Source organism: Cynocephalus volans, chromosome 3 (assembly GCF_027409185.1).
Source record: "Cynocephalus volans isolate mCynVol1 chromosome 3, mCynVol1.pri, whole genome shotgun sequence".
NCBI classification, from domain to species: domain Eukaryota; kingdom Metazoa; phylum Chordata; class Mammalia; order Dermoptera; family Cynocephalidae; genus Cynocephalus; species Cynocephalus volans.
In genome coordinates this window covers 95,482,908-95,506,928 of record NC_084462.1, presented here as the reverse complement: position 1 = coordinate 95,506,928, position 24,021 = coordinate 95,482,908, and the positions used below count along the sequence as shown (strand labels likewise).

The 24,021-nt window shown below is 50.4% G+C and overlaps 1 protein-coding gene across 8 annotated transcripts in view; it reads left to right on the top strand.

Moving 5' to 3' along the window:
- The window catches only part of MAPKBP1 (mitogen-activated protein kinase binding protein 1), a 49,028-nt gene that overhangs the window by 22,519 nt on the left and 2,488 nt on the right, over window positions 1–24,021 (top strand). For 2 of the 8 annotated variants that reach the window (XM_063090505.1, XM_063090503.1), the window contains exons 3-32: window positions 1,499–1,590; window positions 7,479–7,541; window positions 7,750–7,807; window positions 8,559–8,729; window positions 9,075–9,212; window positions 9,468–9,650; window positions 9,890–9,907; window positions 10,246–10,406; window positions 11,256–11,445; window positions 11,992–12,138; window positions 12,361–12,536; window positions 13,288–13,379; window positions 13,636–13,761; window positions 14,115–14,185; window positions 14,341–14,462; window positions 14,741–14,816; window positions 14,929–15,040; window positions 15,222–15,285; window positions 15,533–15,667; window positions 15,856–15,992; window positions 16,200–16,255; window positions 17,356–17,592; window positions 18,069–18,235; window positions 18,456–18,601; window positions 18,708–18,905; window positions 19,081–19,165; window positions 19,446–19,741; window positions 19,951–20,547; window positions 20,976–21,061; window positions 21,703–24,014. In XM_063090505.1, the coding sequence (XP_062946575.1) occupies window positions 1,499–1,590; window positions 7,479–7,541; window positions 7,750–7,807; window positions 8,559–8,729; window positions 9,075–9,212; window positions 9,468–9,650; window positions 9,890–9,907; window positions 10,246–10,406; window positions 11,256–11,445; window positions 11,992–12,138; window positions 12,361–12,536; window positions 13,288–13,379; window positions 13,636–13,761; window positions 14,115–14,185; window positions 14,341–14,462; window positions 14,741–14,816; window positions 14,929–15,040; window positions 15,222–15,285; window positions 15,533–15,667; window positions 15,856–15,992; window positions 16,200–16,255; window positions 17,356–17,592; window positions 18,069–18,235; window positions 18,456–18,601; window positions 18,708–18,905; window positions 19,081–19,165; window positions 19,446–19,741; window positions 19,951–20,547; window positions 20,976–21,061; window positions 21,703–21,930 (4,428 nt within the window). In that variant the 3' untranslated portion in view covers window positions 21,931–24,014. Of the gene's footprint in view, window positions 1–1,498; window positions 1,591–7,478; window positions 7,542–7,749; window positions 7,808–8,558; window positions 8,730–9,074; window positions 9,213–9,467; window positions 9,651–9,889; window positions 9,908–10,245; window positions 10,407–11,255; window positions 11,446–11,991; window positions 12,139–12,360; window positions 12,537–13,287; window positions 13,380–13,635; window positions 13,762–14,114; window positions 14,186–14,340; window positions 14,463–14,740; window positions 14,817–14,928; window positions 15,041–15,221; window positions 15,286–15,532; window positions 15,668–15,855; window positions 15,993–16,199; window positions 16,256–17,355; window positions 17,593–18,068; window positions 18,236–18,455; window positions 18,602–18,707; window positions 18,906–19,080; window positions 19,166–19,445; window positions 19,742–19,950; window positions 20,548–20,975; window positions 21,062–21,702; window positions 24,015–24,021 lie in introns of those variants that run through there. The other 6 variants (XR_010022943.1, XM_063090509.1, XM_063090510.1 and 3 more) reach the window with 6 other exon arrangements.

The following is a 24,021-nucleotide window of genomic DNA, read 5'->3' as shown; positions in this document are numbered from 1 at the left end:
GGCAACTTTGGCACTTGCCAGGTGGCTGTGGATTGGTGCCCTATACCTAAAGTACCTCTACCTGTGAGTAGATACACGTTGAAATCCCTGGTTTGCATCCCTAAGAAGCACAGAAGACTCTTGGGAAACTTTTTGGTGAATAATAACTTGCCAGGAGACTTATTTTAGTCTTTGGCCACCACAGGGCATTTCTTTCCAACCTAATTCAAACTGAAATGGTCCTCAGAGTTAAGAATTTAAATAGGCCCTTTGAATTTTCTCTGGTTGGGGCAGTAAGAAAGAAGGAAAGAGACACTAAAACTATCCTAATTGATTCTGGGCTTCCCCTCTCTAGAAACTGTTCTGGATTAGGAATAGGTCATCTGCCACAAGTGTGAACACTCGTTAAGTGTTTCAGGTTCATATCACCCTTCTAGGGCCTCCAAGACTCTCCTCAGGGTTAGTGGGGTGGTTTTTTTTGGGGGGGGGGAACGGCTGGCCATTATTTAGGGTCAGTTTTCATAGCACAGTATAGTCTAGTCTGTTTTCACGGCTGTTCTGCATTCAGAAGTCCCTTTCTCTGAGTCAAGGGATATCAAGGACATCCCTGAGGAAGACCAGTGCCGGGAGTACAGACAGTATTAGAGAAGACTTGACCTGGAGTGACAAGCAAGAGCTTACAGGGCAGTCTGAATGCTACATGCCATTATGTAGCAGAAAGACCAGTGAACTAATTTGAGGTTAGTCCGTTGTGGGTCCTGAGAGCTGCAGACAGTGTGGGGTAATAATACTGATGATGAAAATGGTGAATTTCTTTTATGGCCATGTCCTCTCAGGATCTCTGAACACTTCACATGTTTCCCTTTCATCTTTTTGGGAGTTGTGGCTTAATAATACTTAGAGTATTCTGAGCATCTGTGCTTTGCAAAACACAGCATTAAGCCATGTTTCTGCCACTTAGGCTCATAGTCTGTATGAACTGGCAGACATTTGGGAGGTGGAGTCCTTTGATGGAGGGGAAGAATGTGTTGGAATGCAAAGGTCAGGGATATTATGAGTCACCTAATTGATACCTAACATTCTTTTGGCTCTTGGTAGATCAGAGTGGCCTTTCCTTTATGCCTGCCAAGGCACAAAGATCAGTAATCTTCCCCAAGTTTCATAGACCCAAGAGCCCAGTCTGGGGACCCAAGGCTTTAGCTCGTAAACAGTGCCTTCCTGGATTGGGAGAATGCTTGTTTCTCTGTAGCCATGACCTGTGTTTTAACCAGTTGATTTTCTTTCCCATGGTATCCACAGACAGCCCTGCCTAAAAGTAGGTGATGTACACTGACTTTTCCCCATGTGATCAAGAGACCTGTGGCCAGAACAAAACCTAGGGAAGTCATAGCCCATTCTCCTGAAGACAGGGGCATCAGGAAAGTAATCAGCACTGCAGGATGGTCCCAGATACCTTCAGAACCTCCTTCCCAAGCCTACTCTATCTATAACATGTCACTTCTCTGTCTTGTTCTAACAGGTGACCTTGGAGAAGGTGCTGGGAATAACAGTATCTGGAGGCAGAGGACTTGCCTGTGACCCCCGGTCAGGTTTAGTTGCCTACCCTGCTGGGTAAGTGCCTTGGAAGAGATCTTATTGCATGGATGTTCATAGCAATGCTAGACCAGTTGGAACAGACAGAGGTTTTTTGATATCTTCTGGGAAATATATCCAGGTTAATGTTTTGGTGCCGTTTTTGTAAAGGAGATACAGGGCTAGGTAAAGGCTCTTTGTTGAGTGTTGTCCTTGTTGCCATCCTTTCTTGCTTTTTGGCTGTCTCCCCCCACCCATCCACCCACATGTACAGATTCACACTTTATGTTATACACAGTTCCATCATCATCTTCAATAACTACCTTCTAGTAATTTTTAAAAATGGCTTTATCAAGATGTAATTCACATATTATACAATTTGCCCATTTAAAATATACAGTTCAATAGTATGTTCACAGAGTTGTGTAACCATCACCACAGTAATGATAGAATATATTTATCACCCCCAAGAGAAACTTCATACCCATTAGCAGTTCCTCTCCATCCCCTCCCCCCAGAGACCTCCAGGCCCCAACAACCATTAATCTATTTTCTGTCTCTGTAGATATGCCTTTTCTGGACATTTCATATAAATGGAATCATACAATATTAGTCTTTTTATGACTGGCTTTTTTCACTTAGCATAATGTTTTCAAGGTTCATCCATATTGTAGCATGTGTCAGGACGCCATTCCTTTTTGTGGCTGAGTAATATTCTGTTGTATGGATATACCTTATTTTATCTCTTCATCAGTTGATGAACATTTGGGTTGTTTCCACTTTTTAGCTATTATGAATAATGCTATGACTTCATCTGCTCTAGTCACTTTGAGAGATGTCAATGCCACGGAAGAGAAGTAGGGGACTAGGGTTGGTATTCTTTCCCTTGCTGTCTTTTCACTCCTCTGCTCCAAAAATGAGAAAGTCCCAACCATAGTTTCTTTAGACTTCTATAGAAGTGTTTCTTTTGGAGGCTTGGGACCCCTCCTGCTTCTGGTTCTCTCTGTCAGCCTCTGTTCCTTGTTGCTGGGCACAGGAACACAAAAATGAGAAGGGCCATTATTCTACCTCACCATCAATTTGGGAATGCCTAGTTTCCCAATGTCATTTCCACAACAGCTTTTATAGTTTATGTACCATATACATGATTTGCTTAGTTTCATCATCCCATCAAAAAAGCTGCCTTTATCAAGGACTTAATCTGTGCAAGGCACTTTTTAAGCACTTCACATGAATTATTTAATACTCAGGGCAACCCTGTGATTAAGCAGTTTGCTCAAGGTTACATAGCTAGTGTCTCTATTGGGGTTCCAATCTAAGTAGTCTGTCTGCAAAGCACTGACTCTTAAAATGGCATGGGGTAGGGGAAGGCCAGACTTTCTGCTTATTTTTAAAAACTGCTTTTCCTCTAACCTGTCTACCTGCCATTTGAATGAGAGGAGCTCAATTTATGGGCAGCTCAGCCTGTGCCAGGGAGACTTCTGCCCCTGGGTTCTGGGATCAGTGTCTCTCCTGAGTGGCCCTTTGGTGTTTGATATCTGTGGTGGGGTTGCTGTGGGAGCAGCATTGGCTCTGCCTGGCAGACACTGGGCTGGCCTCCTCCCCCTCCAGAAGCAAGTTGATGAAGGGCTTCTGCCTCAGGGGAATTCCACTCATTCCTGCCTGGGAAAGCCAGGTTCCTTCTTGTTGGAGGTGGGGCTGGGCCTGGATATAGGATAGGCAGGAAAGGCCTGGGGTGCTGTTCAGTGCTTGTTGAGCCCTGTGTCCTTGCCCTGGGAAGTGTGGAGCTCTGTACCTCGCTATGCCACACACCCCCAGACTCCAGGCCTGTTGCCTTTAAGGGTGTGTGCTTATGTTTATGGGCAGGTCCCCGCCTGGTGCATGAGCCTGGGAGTCATTATCCTTCCAGGTGGTGTATGGCGGCTTTCCTGCTGTAACCTCTAGTAGTTTTCCTGAGTGTGCGTGGCTCGAGTCAGCCACGGACAGTGTCCTTGATCTGTTCCTTGGCCTTTTGATTTCTAAGGACTTCAAGTTCTCTCTTTGCAAATGGCTGCTTTCTGGGTGTTTTAGTTTTGCGCTGTGCTAAAGCCCCCTAATGGGCTTCTGGGGTGTCTGGGGGCCACCAAAGTCTGTGTGAGCCTGAGCAGGCTCTTCCTCCCTCCTTGTCTTCCTTCTCTTCCTATCTGGTAATCCTAACAGCACCCTCAACCCCCCACTCTCTGTTCCTACTGCGCTTGTTGCTCTAGGAGCCAGCTCAGGTATCCTAGAAACAAGAAGAGAAACAAAACTCAAAAAATTCTCCCAGAGGCCTAGAGGCAAATATCAAAGCAAAACAAAGTTTTCTGAAGGGAAATGAAACAGCACAGGGAAGGGGGGGTGGGCAGTGTTTGTCAGGCAGAGGTAGGTTGGAACTCCAGTCTTAAGTGTTTGGAGTCTCTGGGCAGAGACCTCTCAGTTTTAGTGGCTCTTCTCCGGAGTTCTCCCTTTGCTGTCATTTTCATCACAGGAAGCCCACCTCTCACTGTCACACTTTAACGCCCCCTACCTGGGATACCAGGCTGATACCTAGACAGCCTCTTTGAGGGACTTAGTTTAGTTGAACACCCTTAAGTGAGTTGAGTTCTTTTTCTAGCTAGCTTGGTGGAGGGTTCAGGGGCTTAAGAGCCCTGCACAGCCCCTGTTGGAGCCAGTCAGTCCTGAGAGTGGGTTTCTCTTGTCCCTGATTTCCACAGTGGCTTGAGTGTGCTAGGCAGAGCTGCTTCTTGCCCACTGGAGAGGAAAGTGTCTTAGCAAGGTGACTGGGGCTATCCAGCAATCTCTTGGTTGCTTTAAGTGGAGAGGATAAGTGGGAAACCCAGCTCTCCTGAGAAAGTCCTCCATTTACTCAGTTCATGTTGGAATTTATGTTGAGATCCGCAGCTTGAAAACATTGGAGAGTGTGAAGCCACAGAATCTCTTCCTGAACTGTGTTCTCGTGACATCTGAGCTGAAGGAACACAGGGCCACCTTCTTACTCTCTGCAGCAAGCCCTGTGTAGGTGTTTGCCAGGGAGTGTGTGGGATGGTAGAGAGACCAGTAGACCTGAGAGAAGATGACGCTTGGACCTGGTGCCCTGATAAAGCCATAAACAAGGGTACACACAAGCATCAGTCCTCTCAGTGCTTTTTCTCCTAGTTTCTGTGCATACCTCACACCTGAAACCAGGGCCCCTTACTTCTTCCGCAAACAGTTTGTTCATGGATGCATTCATTCATTTGTTCAGCAGATATTTGTTGCTGCTCTGTGCCAGACATTGGGATACAGCAGTGAATAAGAGACTCTCCAGGCTGAAGCCTGGAGGGACTGAGGCCTTACACTTTCTTTGTGAGAGTGAGCAGTCTTTCTTTACCCTCAAGTTCTGAGTTACGGGACTTCGCTGGTTGGGCCAGCCCAGCCCTTGTCATGTTGAGGATTTCAGCCAGCACTGCTGCAAGGGTTCATCTTGCTGGGCAGAGTCAAGGGACTGGAGGTGGAGGGCTGAAATTTGATGCAAACTGTGCCTCACCCTCCTCTCCCCAGCTGACTGAGGAGGCTTCTCAGGGTTTTTGAGAACAGGTTCTCCTGTTCTCTTCTGAGGACCTTAACAAGCTGGGCACACAGGGAACCTTGGACATTCTGCTCTCACTTCAATATCTGCATTATTGTCCCCACGATCGGAGCTGTGACTATGAGTTGGTCTTTTTCTCTGTGTTGGATGGTTTCTGAATTTGAATAATTAGGAGTAAAAATTTCAGCTGAAGGGCCTACTACTTTGTGTTTCCCTCCCTTGCTTAATTCTTCCAAGCCACACCTGAGAATTTCCCAGGATATACTGGGCATTAGAGAAGGAAGGAGTTACCTCATCTTCCTCTAGCCAGTCATCTTTCTATCTGCAATGTAGTTAGTTTTACACACCCATACACCCCCCACACACCCACGCACCCACCCACACACCCATGCACACACCCATGCACTGCTCTTCCTCCTCCTTCTACCATGGAGTTGAATTTAGGAGGAGGAGGAAACAGAGGATGTTCTGTCTCAGGAAGACTCCGAATTTGTATGCAGCGACTTGGAAAGTGTTTTAAGCAGTCTGATGAACTGCCTTTTAAAGGCCACAATGCGGCTCTGTGATGACTTTAAAGGAAAACTCACAAGCCTACCATAGAGCCCTCAGCACTTAGTTATCTGGATTTGGAATGTGGTTGGTTGGATTATGCATTAAGTCAATTAGATCAACTCTTAGCTGAAGTCCTTTGCCATAGTTTATCTGTAATTAATTAGGAATCGACGTAACCTGTAACCTAGCCTAGAAGCCTTTGCTAGAGAGATGAGCCTTTAGAGTGCCTTCACAGGTTAGCACAGATTGCAAGAAGGTTCAGAAAACATCAGTTAGACACTGAAAATTTGCTGGGTTCTGAATTCATGATGGTGGTAGATCTCCTGGGGGTATTATTTTTCACACATTGAATAAAGTATTAAAATCTAAATATCTAAATCTGTGGACTTTGAACTATAACTGCTATAATTTTCATGCACCTGTTCAGGAGTGATGGGGCACAGAGTTTCCAAAGCCAGCTTATTTTTGTCATGTTTTTTAAAATCCTCCTGACCATGGCATTCTAGAACAAGAAGCAGGAGATTGGAAGTTAGTATAAAATGGGAAAGGAGAAAGGAATAAAGAAAAGAGAACAAGGGAAGAGTAGGAGATGGGGGGAGGAGGAGAACTAAAACAGTGAGGAAAGGTTGGCGGGGGGATTAGAGGAGAAGATGCTAGGACTCAGGAATTCCAAGGTTGTTGGTCAGCCTAGCAGTTCTGGGCATATCTGGTCCCATGAAAGGTCTTAGTGTCCCCAGGGAGGATTATCTGGGGAATCTGCATATTGAAGTGGTTTGTTGAGCCTAAGATGCTAAGCGCTTACTTGAAGTTTGTACACCTCCCCATTTCAAGTTTACAGCCAGCAAGTGGGGTTCAAATATGGGGGCTGCAGTGAGTTTCCCACTAGAGAAGATTTGGTCTGGGGGAAGTAGCTGTCTGCTCATTCTCTCCGCTTCCCCTTTTCTGGTGTAGCAGCACCCAGGCTTGTTTTTGTCAGCTAGTACCAGTGCTGATGAAGAGGTGAGTTAGAGGGGGTAATGGGCCCGACGACAACCAGGAAGCCTAAGGAGAACAGTGCTTGGCTGTCGGCTTCCAGCTTCTTGCTCCTGACGTCTGCTACCTCTGGCTTCCCTCTCTGGAACTGCCTCTGGAAAGCCAGGGATTTTCAGGGCTGGACCCAGAAGCTCTATAGCACTGTAAGGCTTACTCATGCTGTCTCTGTGGTGGCCTCCCATGATGCATTCTCCCTGTGTCCTGCACCCCTCCTATCCCTTGGTCTTACTGAGTCTCCCTGCAGTTCTAGCCCCCTGCATGGCCTCCCACACTCTTACTCATCCAACACAGGGAGTGTGTGGAGGGCTGGCTCCTGCCAAATACACACATGGGCGCACATGTGAGAAGCCTTCACTTGTCCTTGGAACTCAAATTCTTGACACAAGTATGTCCCCAGGCTGGTAAACAGGCTGTACACCTGAGGCCTGCTTTGCCAAAATCATGTTTATGCTTCCCTCCTATACCTCTTCCTGGGATATATACAAGGGCTGTGGGAAGGTCTGTGTCCCTGCTGCCCTTTGTATGACCAGAGATGGGACTTGTGCTTAGGGACCTGGTGGGAATAGGCTTCCAGGGAGCCCTCTTAGGTGGGGAAAGGAAGTGGCAAGAACAGGTTGCCAGGAGAAAGCAATGGAACCCCTCTCAGCTTGTTTAACTCAGCTTCCTCTGCTGGATGACTGGAAGTCCCAGGTGGCCTGGGGGCTTCTAAGGGAGCTATGATTGAGTGCTAAACCTATTGTCTCACTCATTTCTCCAGGTGTGTGGTCGTGTTGTTCAATCCCCGGAAACACAAACAGCACCACATCCTCAACAGTTCCAGGTAAATGGGCCTGGGCCCTCAGGAAGCACTCTTCCTCCTGGGGGCTGTGAGAAGGGCACTGTCTAGGCCCTGATTGGGCCCCAGGGCCAGATGGAGAAATGCCACATGTACTATTGGGCCTGCTGGTCTCACCTTTTGAGAGGCAGTGAGGGTGCCAGGCTTAGGCCAAGCTGCCAGTGCCCCTCTAAGCCTGCCCCATTTCTTGCAGGAAAACCATCACTGCCCTTGCCTTCTCCCCTGATGGCAAGTACTTGGTCACTGGAGAGGTGAGTGAGGAAACGAGGTGGCAGCACTGTGAAGAGGGTGGGTGACCTGGCCTCCACAGAGAGCTATAATCTAGGCCTAGTTAGGGCTCCTGTCACTTTGGCTTCCTGAATAGAAGCCAAATCCTGATTTCTGCTATACCTTTAAACAGTGGTTCTTATGCTTTAGTGTGCGTCAGAATCACCTGGTAAGCTTGTTAAAGCACATGTTGCTGGCCCCCAGAGTTTCTGATTCTTTAGATCTGGGATGGGCCACCAAATCTGCATTTCTAACAAGTTTGCCGATGCTGCTGGTTAGGGAAGCACACTGAAAACCACTGCCTTAAAATATTCCTTATCCCTGGAGGCCCCCTGCTGGGCACATAAGGAACACCTCTGCCCTCTCAGTCTCTTACAGGGAGGCAGTTGGGGGCAGAGATAGACATGAGCGGTAGTGGTTCTCAACCCTGGCTGCCCATCAGAATGATTCAAGGAGCTGTGAACAAATACAGAGGTACAGACCCCCATCTAGAGAGAACTGAATAAAGTCTGGGGCCACTTTCTCCCTGGTAATCATTGTTGTCCTCAGAAGTTTATTATGTTTCCTCTATACTTTTGTCCTGTATTATAGCACCCTGCTCTTGATTTTTGGCCAGAGAGTCATTAGAGAGATGGTATGCAGTAGCTGAGGAGGCACAGCTCCCACTCTGAAAGGTGCATACAGCCTTCCTTAGCCTTCCTTAGGTCCTCACTTCCAGTTCTTGCCTTTCTGCAGAGTGGGCATATGCCTGCCGTGCGGGTTTGGGACGTAGCTGAGCATAGCCAGATGGCAGAGCTGCAAGAACATAAGTATGGTGTGGCTTGTGTGGCCTTCTCCCCTAGTGCCAAGTACATTGTCTCTGTGGGCTACCAGCATGACATGATCGTCAACGTTTGGGCCTGGAAGGTGAGTGGGCTTGGTGGGATGGCCTGGCAGCCTTATGGGAGTCCAAGTGTCAGTGGAGGAGTCAGGAAGCTGCCAACCTGAGCAGCTTACCTCCACCTTGCTGATCTCAGCCTCATTCTAAAAAATTATTTGAAGCATAAAAGAGCAACTGTATTGCTAAACATGTTGGTAAGAGGGACTAGCTTTATGCCTTCAAGTACCTCCAGAGGAAATTAATCTTTTCAATTCCTCTGAAAGGGATTCTCCACCCACCCTTCTTTCTGACCAGTAAATTCCTCCTGCATTCTCTTTATTCTTAGTCCCAAGAGGCAGAGACTTCATTTTTTCCTTTGGCTTTCCTTCCAGAAAAACGTTGTGGTAGCCTCCAACAAGGTGTCCAGTCGGGTGACAGCAGTGTCCTTCTCTGAAGATTGCAGCTACTTTGTCACTGCAGGCAATAGGCACATCAAATTCTGGTACCTTGATGACAGCAAGACCTCAAAGGTGAGGAGCTGAGGTTGGTTGTAGCCACTAGGGCCAGGGTCTGTTCAGCCCACTCCAGGAGACTCTGTTCTACTTGGGCTCTTTCTGCCTACTCAGCGGTCATACGGAAGTTTTGATGAGCGAGATGCTATCCAGACTGAGGAATAGTCTTAAAGAGCAAGGGGAGCTTACCATTTCCCCTCTTCTCCCTAGGGCCTAGTTTCCAGGGGCAGGCTTTTGGATGGATGGATGGATAACAGTGGTGTGTTTCCACAGGTGAATGCCACTGTGCCCCTGCTGGGCCGCTCAGGGCTGCTGGGGGAGCTACGTAACAGCCTGTTCACTGATGTGGCCTGTGGCCGAGGGAAGAAGGCTGACAGCACCTTCTGCATCACATCCTCAGGGCTGCTATGCGAGTTCAGCGACCGGAGGCTTTTGGATAAGTGGGTGGAGCTGAGAGTAAGTACCTCTGTCCGAGGGGGTAGAGACTGCCCATTTCTCAGCTCAGGGGAGAGCTGGTACCTGGGGATCCAAAACAGGGCCTAGGCCCTGATGCATGCAGAAGGGGACCCTAGGAGAAAGAAGTTTGGGGGAGCTAGAGCTTGGCCCAGTTCCAGTCCCTGACGATCTGTATAACTTCCTCCTCTCTGCTCTGTCTCTCTCTGTTTCTCTTTCCCCTGCTTTCCTCTTCTACTCAGAACACAGACAGCTTCACAGTAAGTGGTGCCTATATCTTCCTCTCTTTCTCATGCTGTTTCTTTCTCTTTGCTGGGCTTTTCCTACTCTGTCCTATTTGCTAAAACCACTGGTGCAATATAAAGGTCCCTGATTCCCATCCCCCAACTGCACAGGGCTGTGAACCCTCTGGACACCTGCTGCTAGAGGGAGGGACATCTCTGGATGACAGCTGAGTGTGCTCAGTCCAGAGCATGTAGGCTGCTTTTCTCTCACCCCCACCTTGGCCAGTCTTTCCTCCTGGCAGGTGACTTGATGAGGGGTTGGGGAGACTGAGTAGGTAGGTAGCCCTTGCTGACCTGAGCCTCTCTGCTCTCAGACCACAGTGGCCCACTGCATCTCTGTGAGCCAAGACTATATCTTCTGTGGCTGTGCTGATGGCACTGTGCGCCTTTTCAACCCCTCTAACCTGCACTTCCTCAGCACCCTGCCTCGACCCCATGCCCTGGGGACAGACATTGCCAGCGTCACTGAGGCCAGGTGAGTTATTTGGGCCCCTTGCCTGCATTCATAGCCTACCCTGTGCCTAGCCTTCCTTGGCAGTGCTTCGTGGAACAAAGTGAAGAGTGTATTAGTGCCCCAGAGATTACCAGGAACACCTCTGTAGACAAACAAATTTGGGTTTATTGGTACTTGTTGCAACCCAGGAGACCACACCATGGAGAACTTTGGAGAGTCTCAGTAAGTGGGTATTAGGAGGAGCTTGCGTCAGATGATTTTAGGAGTGGTTTAAGGAATTAAAGTGTTGCTCTGGTTGGATGCTGTCAGGCAGTGGGGGCAATTCTACAATTGGATACCTTGATAAGTTTTTTTTTTGTTTGTTTGTTTTTTTTTTTTTTTTGGTGGCTGGCTGGTACAGTGATCCTGACTTCTTGATAATTTTAATCTAAGAGTTGGAAGGAAAGATATGAGGTTAAAGCTGTAATTGGTAAAGAAGCAGCCATCAATCACATTAGATGGGAAAGGATGATGTTTGGTCATTTTTGTGGTTTGTATGGTGATGTTGTTTCTATCTGTGCACAGACATGACACAAACATACACAGAGGAGTCTTGTTTTTGTTTCACCCTGTCACAGCCACAGAATTACCTTGTCTGATGTTGGTGTTCTGTGAAATGGTTTGTGTTCATTAGGAGAACACCATGGCCCAGCAGCTAGTGCTGGGCCAGCTCCCAGGTGATGGCTGTTAGGGACTGTTTTTTTTTTTTTTTCAACTTCCAAACCTGCAGGTCTGGGGAGGGCTCCCCATGCTTTGCTCCTTTCTTTGTGGGTTGGCTTCTCTTTTCATTCCCTTTAATCTCACCAGTTTGCCCTGTCCTTTCTCTCACAGTCGCCTCTTCTCTGGAGTGGCCAATGCCAGGTATCCAGACACCATTGCCTTGACCTTTGATCCTACGAATCAGTGGCTGTCTTGTGTGTACAACGATCACAGCATTTATGTTTGGGATGTGAGGGACCCCAAGAAAGTGGGCAAGGTGTATTCGGCTCTGTATCATTCCTCTTGCGTCTGGAGTGTGGAGGTATGTGGGTTGGGCCAGCTGGCTGGAGACTGACTAGTTTTGCTGGGATACCATTACAAGGACAGAAAGTGGGGATCCCCACGTATGACCTTTTGTTCCTGCTGCCTCCCTGTTTCTCCAGCGACTTTCCTGTGATGGAATTTTAGGGCTTATACATCTCAGAATTCTTCTGATGTACCCCTGTCCATCCTTAGTTTTGTCTTGTCCTGGGCTCAGTGATCTTGGACAACTTACTGAACTTGACTGAGCCTTGGTTTCTTCATCTGTAAAGTGATGTACCTGATACATCTAATTGTTCTAAGAATAAAGTGAAATGTAAGTGGGAGACATAGAAGAGTGCCTGGTGCATAGTACATGCTTGGTTAATGTGCTTTCCCTTAGTAATTATGAAGAGTATTTAATGTTATGGCTTGCTTACTATTAGAAGGCACTGGGCTATGTCTTGGCCAGCATTCTCTATTTAATCTCATTCTCTTCCAACTCCTTGGGCAGGGAAGGGACTGCTCCATAAATGGAGGTTTGACTCTGTTCCCTTTGCCCCTTCAGGTGTACCCTGAGGTGAAGGACAGTAACCAGGCCTGCCTGCCCCCCAGTTCCTTTATTACCTGTTCCTCAGACAACACCATTCGCCTGTGGAACACAGAGAGCTCCGGGGTACATGGTTCCACCCTGCACCGAAACATCCTCAGCAACGTGAGCCCTGAGGCCTTGGGCCCCCCACTCCACACTTATTACCCCCATCCCCACAGCTTTTGGACCTCATTCTTAGGAACTGAGTTCCCAGACCTTGATCTTCCAGCTCTTGTTTGGCTGGGCTCTATGAGCCAAGGGCTTATCTTGCCCAGCATTCCTTACCCCTCATAGCTGTACTACGTTGGGCCTGCCTTATCTACCTCTTCTGACCTGTTCCACTAGGACCTCATTAAGATCATCTATGTGGATGGGAACACTCAGGCCCTTCTGGACACTGAGCTGCCTGGAGGAGACAAAGCTGATGGGTCCCTGATGGATCCCCGTGTGGGCATCCGCTCTGTGTGTATCAGCCCCAACGGACAGCATCTAGCCTCAGGGGACCGTATGGGCACGCTTAGGTAATACCAGGCCTGGGGTGGGTACTGACTGCCTCCCATGATGCAGGTTGGGGTAGTTAGGTCCCCAAGGACAGAGCTTTAGGAGTGTTTGGCTTAGAAAGGTTGGGGAACAAAATATTTTGTTATCTACCAAGGAAAGATAATAACTTTATAACGAAGAAACCATCTAAACCAAGTGTTCACAATTAACGTCCTCATATCAATGTCATGAAGCCCATAATATAATATATTAAGAAGGACATAATATTGTTTCTATGGTATTCTTGCCACAAATACATAAAATGAATCCAGTCATGAGAAAACATCAGAAAAACTAAAATTGAGGTACATACAACAGAGTAAGTGGTCAATACATTTCAGAAGTATCAAGGTCATGAGAGGTAAGGGAAGACTGAAGAATTGTTACAGACTACAGGAGACTAAGGAGAGATAACAACTAAATGCAGTTTGGACTCTGGATAGGATCCTGGATCAAGAAAAAGGACATAGTGGAAAAACTGGTGAAATTCAAATAAGGTCTTTAATTAATAGTATTGTATCAGTGTAAATTTCCTGGTTTGATGATTGTACTATCAGTATGTAAGATGTTAATATTAGGAAAAGCTGGGTAAGAGAAGTATGGAAACTGTACTACTTGCAACTTTTCTCTAAGCCTAAAAGTTCAAAAAAAATTTTTAAGAGGTTGGGGGAGAGTAATGTAGCAGAGGAAGGGAGGGCAATGACCTCTTCCCTCCTCTCCTCATCTTTGCAGAGTGCACGAACTGCAGTCTCTGAGTGAGATGCTAAAGGTAGAGGCCCATGACTCGGAGATTCTGTGCCTGGAGTACTCTAAGCCAGACACAGGTAAGGAGGATGCCCAGTACCTAGTCCAGAATGGCACAGGGCTCCTCCAGTCCTACCGGTGCCACTTATATCTGTCTTGGGTCTTAGATGTGGAGCTGATAATTCTTTGGACAATTTGATGTTTTCATAAGTTTAGAGGAGGACAGCTCCATCCTTGCTCCGTGGTTTATCTGGCTCAGAGATACAGGGCTCTTTGCTGGGCTCAAATGAGTGCTCTCAGGGCACTCATGGGCTGATGCAGTTCTTTCAACCTCAGGTCTGAAGCTGCTAGCATCAGCGAGCCGGGACCGGCTGATCCATGTTCTGGATGCTGGGCGGGAATATAGCCTACAGCAGACACTGGACGAGCACTCATCCTCCATCACTGCTGTCAAGTTTGCAGGTGGGGCCGTGGCAGATGAGACACATCCTGCCACCTACCCCCCCCGCCAGCCCCCTGCATTCTGCCTCCATGAGAAGAGTCTGCCAATCATGGTGGAGTGTTGGACAGCAGCTGGAAGGCCTGGGGCTGGATAGGAAGACAGGTGGAATGTAGACTCAGTCTAGGGGACCCTGAGCCTACCAGGTTGGGCTGAGGATGGGGAGAAGGGTTTTAAAGGGAAGCCTTCTGCTTTAATGATTGTCCCAGCCTGGTAGAGTAGCTTGGTAATGGAGAAAATATGGAGGGAAGGTAGAGGAAAGGCTGCCCCCACGTGGTGAGATTGGTTGGAACAGCTAGGCTCCCCTCCTCCACAGCGAGCGATGGGCAAGTCCGCATGATCAGCTGTGGAGCGGACAAGAGCATCTACTTCCGCACTGCACAGAAGGTGAGGGTACTGTGCTTCCCTGAAAGGGGCAGAGGGTGGGGGTGGGTGGTATGTCTCTACTGTTCCCCTGCGTGAGGTTCCAAGAGGTGAAGGGAGGCAAAAATAGGGCTCTCTGGGCCTGGCGAGGCATTTGGGTGTGGGTCTGCCCCCTGCAGTCTGGAGATGGAGTACACTTTACACGGACACACCATGTGGTACGGAAGACGACCCTCTATGACATGGATGTGGAGCCTAGTTGGAAATACACGGCCATTGGTTGCCAGGACCGAAATATTCGGTGAGCATCCTCTTCTCAGACTGTCTGGCTACATTCCTTCATGCCTAGGGGTCAGCTCTATGCAGCTAAATTCCTACATCTATCTTTTTATCCAGGACTTTGTTACCCCTTGAGCCTACAGAATGAGTACTTTGCCTCACCTATGAGGGGTAGCCACTTTGGTGTTGGGGGTAGCTCCCAGAGACAATGGGCTGGGAGTGAATGCTTGTGTTTCTACCACCCAAGTATGCTTGATCTTTACCTTCTCCTTATGTGAAAGAGAGTGTGTTTCTTTATAGGATCTTTAACATTAGCAGTGGGAAGCAGAAGAAGCTGTTTAAAGGGTCACAGGGTGAGGATGGCACTCTCATTAAGGTAAGGGCCAAGTAGGATGTGCACTGGGCCCGGGGTCTGGGGGCAGAACAATAGTAGGTGGAAAGGGACTGGCGTTTCCCATATTTTTTCAGTTCTACATCACACTCCTCAGGTGCAGACAGACCCCTCAGGGATCTACATTGCCACCAGCTGTTCCGACAAGAACCTCTCCATTTTTGACTTCTCCTCAGGCGAGTGCGTGGCCACCATGTTTGGCCACTCAGGTGAGTGTAGCCCCAGTACTCCACCTCTGGAACTTTACTCTTTCTTCCCTTAATTTCTTGGGCCTCAGCAGAGCTACCTGGCCCTGCCCTCCAAACAACCTACATATCTACTACTGTAACAGACAGGGCCTTGGTTGGGAATTCAGGGTGGCTCATAGACCATATTCTTTGTTCTTCACAGAGATTGTCACTGGCATGAAATTTAGTAATGACTGCAAACATCTCATCTCTGTGTCAGGGGACAGGTAAGCAGAAGCCAGCTTCCCTGAGAGACAGATTCTTCCTCTGTGCCACAGATATACCCTGCCCCCTCCCCTCTTCATCTCAGTGATGTCTCTGGGAAGTGGGGTGAACAAAGATATTTCTTGCCTGGGCCTGACGTGGAAGTGGAGGGTGGCTCTTTGCCAGTCCATGAAGAAGGAACTAATGGTGTTGCCACCTCTAGAGTCCTACCCTCCTGCTCCCCCACCTAACTCTGTGGCTCTACCCCAGCTGCATATTTGTGTGGCGCCTAAGCTCTGAGATGACCATTAGCATGAGGCAGCGTCTGGCCGAGCTGCGCCAGCGTCAGCGAGGGATCAAGCAGTACGGACCTTCTTCTCCCCAAGGGACTTCTGGACCTAACCGGTGAGAACATAATATGGGCAGTGATGGGTGGGTGTCCAGATGGCTTGCTGTGATCTCACTGCTCCTCTTCTTGCTATTCATCATCTCTGTATCTCCCAAGACCTTAATACTCACACAGAGACCCATGATGTTGGCCTGTTCCCCCATTGAGTCTCCTCTCCCTATGACCTTCCTTGTCTTGGACTCAGGCCCCAGGCCCCATCCATACTCTGTTCTGGACCAGCTCTCTCATCAGACAGCGACAAGGAGGGAGAAGACGAGGGTACTGAAGAAGAAGTACTTATGGCTCTGCCCGTTCTTGCCAAGGGTACCAAGAAAGATCCAGGTCTGTGGCAGTCTTGTGTGGGGTTAGATAGGCACCAGTTGGTATAGTGGGTAGACATGACCTTTCTGGGACTGTGGGATGAGAGCAGTGTGAGCTGAAGAAACTGGGGCATCATTGAGACTATACAGGATATGAGCTCATGTGGGGCCAGGGCTCTAGGGGAGGGTGGGCAGGAGACACTCCCTCTGACTGCCTCTTTCTATCTAGCCTTGGTCCCCAGCCCAGCCCTTCCCCGAAGCCTGTCCCACTGGGAGATGAGTCGGGTGAGTCTCCATCCTTAAAATGGCCTTCCAAAGTTATAGGAGGTGAAAGGAGGTAAAAGCAGGGCTCTGAGCCTTGTGCAGCATTGGTGCATGGGTTCTGCCCATGTGCTTCACTCCTGTGTCCAAGAAAGGCCTTGGGGTGGGGTGAGGGGGAGCAGTTCAAGAGACTGGACTAGTCCCAGATTAAGGATGAGGGAAGCCCAGGTATTTCCTTCCTCTGGGTCAGATGAGATCTATCATAAGGATTAGTCACCACTAGGGGAAGTGCTCCACTTGGTCAGCTGCCTGGAGCCTGGGTGTAAATATCATCAAACAACAGCTTGAGGGGGTGAATAGAAAAGAGTCATCTGAGCCAAATGGTTAGAATTAAAGTTCAGGAAAATCAAGAGTCCAAAGAGCAGAAATATGGAGAAATTGTAGTTCTAAAGGCCTCAGTTAAGAAGTAAGCTCAGAACTTCCAGAACAGTTTGTTAGAGGGAAAAGGCCATAGAGGCAACTACGTCATGGTGGCCGGAAGAGGGGTAAAGGCTTTCAGAGCAAGCCCCAAAGCAGCCCAGCCCTTACTAGTCCCATGTTGGGATTTTAAGGACCAGCACATTTCATCGCCACCAGCAGTTTCACAGAGTGGTGGTGGTGTGGTGTCTCTGGTGCATTCTGACCAGGCCAGGGGTCTTAAGCCTGGGCTATTGGTTTGGCCTCAGTGCTGTTAAGGGACTTTGGGATTCTGTTGGGGCTGTTCTCAGAGTAGGAGACTTTTAGAGACTCCTAGCTCTGAGGAGTCCATCACACCAAGTGAAGACTGAGAGTAGAGGTTCCTATGTGAGAGAACGTAAAGTGCAGCTAAGAGCATGAACTCTGAAGCCAGACAAACTTGTAGGCCTCTCACTGTCTGTGGGACTTGGACTAGTTATGTTAAGCTCTCTGTGCTTCAGTTTCCTCATCTGTAAAAATGGGGATAAGAGCAGTACCTACTTCATAAGGTGGTTGTAAGGATGAAATGAGTTAATGCATGCAAAGTACCTGGCACATAGTAAGTGATACATGAGTGTTTGCTGCTGTTAATGTGTGGTTGTTATTGTTACTCCTCCACCCCCTACCAGGCACAGGAGACGGTAGAGTTCCTGGACCCAGCGCCTGCAGCCAACCCAGGACCCAGAAGAAGGGGGCGCTGGGTTCAGCCAGGCACGGAGCTGAGTGTTCGCTCCATGCTGGACTTGCGGCAGCTGGAAAAACTGGCTCCAAGCCCTCAGGGCCCCAGCCAGGACTCACTGGCCATGACGCCATCTGGTCCTAGGAAGCCTGGTCAGCAGGCCCCTGAGACCTCACTTGCTAGTCAGGTGAGCCAGCTTTCTCTCGGCTTTAGAGATCTCCAAGGAGACTTAGCCAGCCTTGTGCCAACAGCCGGGGCCTGAGCACTGGTCCAGCTCTGCCTGCTCTGCCCATGTGGCACATGGGCAACCTGAACTGCAAAGTTGGGGTGGGGCTGGCAAGGCTGTATGGTGTGGTGATAGGGGTGGGCAGGGAAGGGGTTTGGGTAGAGAGGCAAGGTGGCCTTTACCCTGGGTGGTTCCTCGAAGGAATCTTGGTATTAAGTGGTAGCTAGAGGTTGGCAGCCAAGAGTGTTAATAGTTTTCCCAGAAGCTCATAACATCCTTTGGAGCCCAGCCTGGCTTCTTGGTGTCTGTCCTCAGAGCTGGAGTATTCAGCTTCCCCCAGAATTGGTGCATGCCAAATCCTTGCCCGCCTCCCCCTTTTCTCCAAGGCCCTCTTCTCACATCAGTAACCCCAGTTATGCCCCTTGGTGTGTTCCCAGAATGAAAAGCTCCCTCAGCCTCAGGCTTCCCAACCCTGTTCCTGCCCCCACATTATCCAATTGTTGTCACAAGAAGAAGGGATCTTTGCCCAAGATCTGGAGCCTGCACCCATTGAAGATGGTATTGTCTACCCGGAGCCTAGTGACAGCCCCACCATGGATACCAGGCAAGGGTCTTGTTTTTGCCAGACCTCGTTAGACCATGAATCCCCCAGTCTTCCCTCTGAGTGTCTTTTAGTCAGGGGAGGGCTAGCCCCCAGGATATTCAGGGCTTACCCACCACCTCACTACTGCCTCATCCCTAGACCTGCTAATAGACAGGAGTCCAGAGGCTGCTGCTCACCCCTGCTCACTGCCTTTTCTTTCCCCTGCTGGCCTTCCTGGCAGTGAGTTCCAGGTACAGGCTCCAGGCCGAGGTACCCTGGGAAGAATGTACCCAGGCAGCAGGGGCTCAGAAAAGCACAGCCCTGACAGTGCTTGCTCTGTGGATTACAGCAGCAGCCGCCTTTCCAGCCCTGAGCACCCCAATGAAGGTGAGGCTGCAGCCCAGAGGGAGGGGCCAGTGAACTGGGTGTGGGTGGATGCTCTGGCGACAGATGAGTGCAGCATGATGCCTCTCTCCCCCTCCTGCACATCCAGACTCCGAGAGCACGGAGCCCCTGAGTGTGGATGGCATCTCCTCAGACCTTGAAGAGCCAGCTGAGGGTGATGAAGAAGAGGAGGAAGAGGAGGGAGGCACTGGCCCTTATGGGCTACAGGAAGGCAGCCCCCATACGCCGGACCAGGAGCAGTTTCTAAAACAGCACTTTGAGACTCTGGCCAATGGGGCTGCTCCAGGTGTGGTCAGAGGGCCAGCATTTGATCACTGTAATCTGCCCTCCTCCCCTCCTTGCCTAGTTGAGAGAGAGGGTCCAAGGGCAGGCAGTGTCTTGGGGTTTCCTCCTAGGGGAGGCAGAATCTGGGGCAAGGGCTTGGCTTTTGCTTCAATGCATGATTCCTATGACCCTGGCAGGAGGCCCAGTAAGGATACCAGAGAGGACAGAGTCTCGGAGTATTTCTTCACAATTCCTGTTGCAAGTACAGACCCCCCAACTCAGGTACAGAAACCTCTCCTACAGCAGCTCTAGCCCTCCTGACCTCCCAGTGTTCCTGCCTCTAGGGCAGCATACAGCCCTCCTTCCAGGGTTCTCCCTTCCTTTGCCTGAGAGTGTTTCACAGCCCTAGTTTTGGGACATCTGGCCTCACCCCAACCCTGTCTGGCTTTGTGCCTGTCCTTCTTTCCTAGTGCTTCTCTGGGGCTATGAGAGCTTCTCACCATCTTGGCAGGGAGAAACACTGAGCCTTCTTTGGGCCTTCTTCCACATTTCCTCCCTGTAGGGAACCATCCCCATCCTCCTCAAGCCTGGTTCTGTTGTCGAGACCAGTCCAGGTGCCACAGGTGTCTGGTGAGCAGCTGAGAGGCAGTTGTGCCAATCCTCCAGGAGCACCCCCGGAGGTGGAGTCCTTCCCTGGCTCCCCCAGCCCCCAGCAGGCAGCCCCTGTGCTGTTGTCACGACGCCATCTCAACCTGGATAGCAGCTGGGCCCTCAAGAGAATGACCACAGGCAGCCCCTTAGCTGGACTCCAGAAAGCCCTGTCTGTGCAGAGTCTGGTGCCACAGGGTGAGAAGCCTGGTAGGCTCAGCCCCAGAGTGTGGAGAGAGTGGAACATGTGTGTGCTGGAGGAGGGAGGGCCTGGTGTGATCCTGTGTGTCACTGTGCTTGCTACTGGGTGTCCCTTCCTGGGTAAGTGCAGGGGAACAGCAGCTCCTAGGGATTGGGCCTCAGCACCTGGGATGCCTTTCTCACCATCTGACCTGTTTGTATCTCTGTCTCCTCTGCAGATGAGGCTCTTTCACCAAGCCCATTGCTGTCACAGGAGATTGAGGCCCAGGATGGCCTGGGTTCCCTGCCCAAGGCTGATGGCTGTTTGTCTCGGTCCCACTCCTACCAGAACCCCACTGCCAGTTTCATGGCCAAGATGTCCCACAGCATCTCTGTTGGAGAGAACCGGGGCCTGGCAGCTGAACCTCAAGCTCCTGCCCCCATCCAAGTCTCACCACTCAGCAAGCTGGCCCTGCCCAGCCGGGCTCACCTGGTCCTGGACATCCCCAAACCATTGCCTGACCGTCCTACCCTGGCCACATTCTCACCTGTAACCAAGGGCCGGGCCCTTGGTGAGACAGAACAGCCTGGCTCCCCAGTGGGCCTAAGAAACTCTCAGAGTACATCTGAGAGGCGGGCCTGTTTGGGGAAAGATACCACTCTGAAGCCTAGGACAGAGTGCCAGGCTCATCCTGGGCCCAACAGCTGCTGTGCCCAGCAACTGCCGGTTAGCAGCCTCCTCCGAGGCCCTGAGAACTTGCAGTCCTCATCCCCTGAGAAGACTCCCAACCCCATGGAATGCACCAGGCCAGGGGCAGCCCTGAGCCAAGATTCAGGTGTGCACAGCTCCCCAGCTCTCATATCTTGCCCCATCCTCCCTCTCCCGTCTCTGTTGGCCACTCTCTTGCTCCATCCCATTTCTGTGCATCCAGCCTCTGGCGTTTTTCATCCTGTCTGCTCCTGTCTCAGTCTATAAGTCATACCCTGATGGCGAGACATTTCTGCCAACCTTCACGATCTCCTCGTGACCCCCTTATCCCTTCAGTGCCTTCTGGACCCTTGGGCTGGCCCTTTATTCTGGACCTTGTTGTCTGTGTAGTGGTGGGGAGGGTGGGGGAAGGGAAGGAAGAAAGAAGAAGAAACTGAAGGCAAGCGGTGGGTACAATGCTGAGGGGTAGGCCTCACCTACTCTCAACATCCCTGGGTGGGGAGGCCTGAAAAGGGAGCTTACTGGGCCTCACTGAGCTGTGTCTGTCCCTCTCAGAGCTGGTGGTGAACCTGGAGCAGTGTGAACAACTGGTGGCAGAGCTCTGTGGCAATGTGCGCCAGGCTGTGCAGATCTACCACTTGGTGAGTGTTGGCACCTCCTGGTGGGGAGACAGAGCAGGTCAGTAGAGCTAGGTAAGATAGCTGAATGTCCAGAACACTATGAGAAGGCTCTTCCACTGACAGGGTGGAGCATTCAAGAACATCTTGGGCAGAGTAGGTGAGAGAGTTAGAGGTCAAATTAGGCCTCTTAAACTAGGTACCTGTTGGTCATTTCTGGTTAACAGCTGGGCACTTCCCTCAGGAGGGTGGGGCATAGAGAGACCACCTGTCCTAGTTTGCTCAGGACAATCCCAGTTTAGTCCTGTTGTCCCATTGTAATTATTAATAGTATCCCTTTTCATACCCCCAAATTATTTCACCACCCTAGACATAGGGAACAGCCCAACAGGGTGCAAGATTTGAGAGTGAAAGCAGAGTCTGTGTGAGTTGTAAAGAGTTGCTAACAAGATGTGGGTGGTTCCATAATCTGATGGGATCCTCCCTTGGGGCACCCCCCATAGTCTGCCCGCATCTCATATACTTGCTGATCTTGGAGTATGGAACTCCTAGCCAGCCCCTTCTTTTGGGGCAGGCTAGACCAGGTGGAGCCTCTCCCTTTTATGTATCCAATGATAGGCCCCTCCATTGTTCCTCCAACTCACTTCTGGGGGGTCCTGTTGCAGGTGGCTGGCTGCAAGATGCCCTCAGCGGAGCAAAGTCGCATCACTCAGCTCCTCAGAGACACCTTCTCCTCAGTGCGGCAGGAGCTAGAGTCCCTGGCTGGGGCAGTGCTGTCTAGCCCAGGCGGGAGCCCTGGGGCTGTGGGAGCTGAGCAAACACAGGCCCTGCTAGAGCAATACTCAGAGCTGTTGCTTCGAGCTGTGGAGCAGCGCATGGAACGCAGACTCTGAGTACCAGTCCCACGTGAATGTTCCCCGTTTCAAACTTTAGCCCCTCCTCCACTCACCAAAACCTGCGAGGATGCTTCGAGTGGATAGCAGGATCAGTGCTCAAGAGGTGAAGCAGCTTTCCCAGCTGCTCCTCACGGAGCCCCTGTATTTATTAATTTATTTCCCCGACTGTTGCCTCACTTTCTTGGAACTCCTGCCTACACAGCCCCTCCAGTGGCTCATGGCAGGGGTAGGTCTTGGGTCTTTGTCATCTTGGTGCTGTGAGGGTTGGGAGGGCAGCCTGCCACATCTGGGGAAATTGGGAAGGGCTGGCCCTCTCTTCTTAGAAAGCCATTTGAAATTACTGCAGGGATCAGCTCCCTGGGGTGGAGCATACACAGGGTACTCTGGGGTAAAGGTGAGAGGTGATGTGGTATTCAGTGCCCTTCAGCCAACTGCAGAGTTTTACCTCTACCTCCACTTCCCCTTCTACACCAGCTGTACTTCTCTGGCTGCCAGAGCAGGGGTGGTTTTCCCCACTCCTAGCAGTTCATAAAGGCAGAGCTGTCTGGCTCTCCAGGGCGTCCCCATCCATCAGAAGAGTTGGTATCAGGACCTGAGACCCCACATTCCACTCCCATTCTCCCTCCAAGAGGGCCCTAGCATAGTCTTTGTCCCTGTGCCCCCATCCTGTCCTGGCCAGAATTTGTGGAGCCAGCTGTGGGACATAGCTGCGGGACAGTAAAGCCCTTTGCTGGGCAAACATGAAGCCCTGGCCTCCTTTCTTCAGTCCCTTGGCCTTCCCTACCCTCTAGCTCTGGTCCCAAGCAGGCTGGGGAGCCCAAAAGCCACCTTCTCCCTGCATCCTGTGTGATGCTCAGTCAGAAGCCTGTGTTGGAACTTCCCTCATGGTTTACAGGGCAACGGCCCACCTTCTGAGGACCTTGGGCACAGAGGAAATCAATCTCTCGCTGATGTAGGCCTGGTTTCCTCTTATGTCCTGCCCCAACTTCACTATCTGGCTTATGTGGAAGTTATATCAAGGAGCATGAAAAGAGATGGAACACACTAAACCCAAATTCTAGATTTTTGGTGTTCACAACCTAGCTGATATGAGATGGCCCATAGGACACCAGGTTTGGGTAGAAGGAGCGTCCCTAAAGGCACTTGCTGGGCGTGTAAGGGTGTTCTGGATACCAGAGGTTGGATGAGAGGGAGGTACAGGGGCCAAGAGACACATTGGAAAAGTGGTAGGTGGGACAGGTAAGTGGCAGAGGTGAGGGGAAAGGTTAGAATTAGAAGGGGCAGTTGTTAGGGATGAGGGAGATAGGGCATGGAGAGTAGGTAGGAAAGGACCAAGTAGTTAGGCAGTTGTTGAAGAGCTTGGGTGAAGAACATGTGTCTCTGGGCCCTTCTACTTCCCTCTGCACCAGGTAAGTCAGTGCAGCTGTACCACAGCTTCAGGCTATGAAAGTCTGTTCACCCATACTGCTGGCTCTACGAGGAGACTTAGGAAGAAATGGGTTATAAAGGGTTCCCAGACACGTTGCATCAGCCCGAGAGCACTTGAGCAGATCCAAACTTATCACACCCCACACCCTGTCTCTCATGCTCTGCTACGGTCAGCTGCATGGCCAAATGGAAAGGAAATCCTGGCCTAAGAAGTCTGGCAGCTGGGGGTGCGCCCCTAGCAGGGCTGCAGCTGCCTGTGAGGGTTAGAAATCCACTTCCACTGTACCCCCAATCCTTACACCAGCCACAGCCCACCGCAAGTAGGGCTCAGGTTGGCGCTCTGAGGCAGGTTCTTTGATAACCCCAGCCTGTCCTGCATGAGGAGGGAGCTACACTCCTGCTAAGATTAGTGAGAAGGTGGCCGCTCTTTCCCTAACCTCTGTCCCATGTGTGTGTGTTTGGGGCGGGGGGATAGTGGGTCTTGTGGCCAGGCCGGCGCCCCGTCCCCTTCTGCATGTCTGAGGCCACTGGTAATTGCCGCCCCGTCCAGATTTGCCCCGCCCCAGTTTTGAAAGCCCCTTATTTATAACTTTTGTACTTTGTCCAGGCCGGGGCGCTTCCCTCTTCCCCGGCTGCACGGGGCGGGAGCTGTTTTTAACG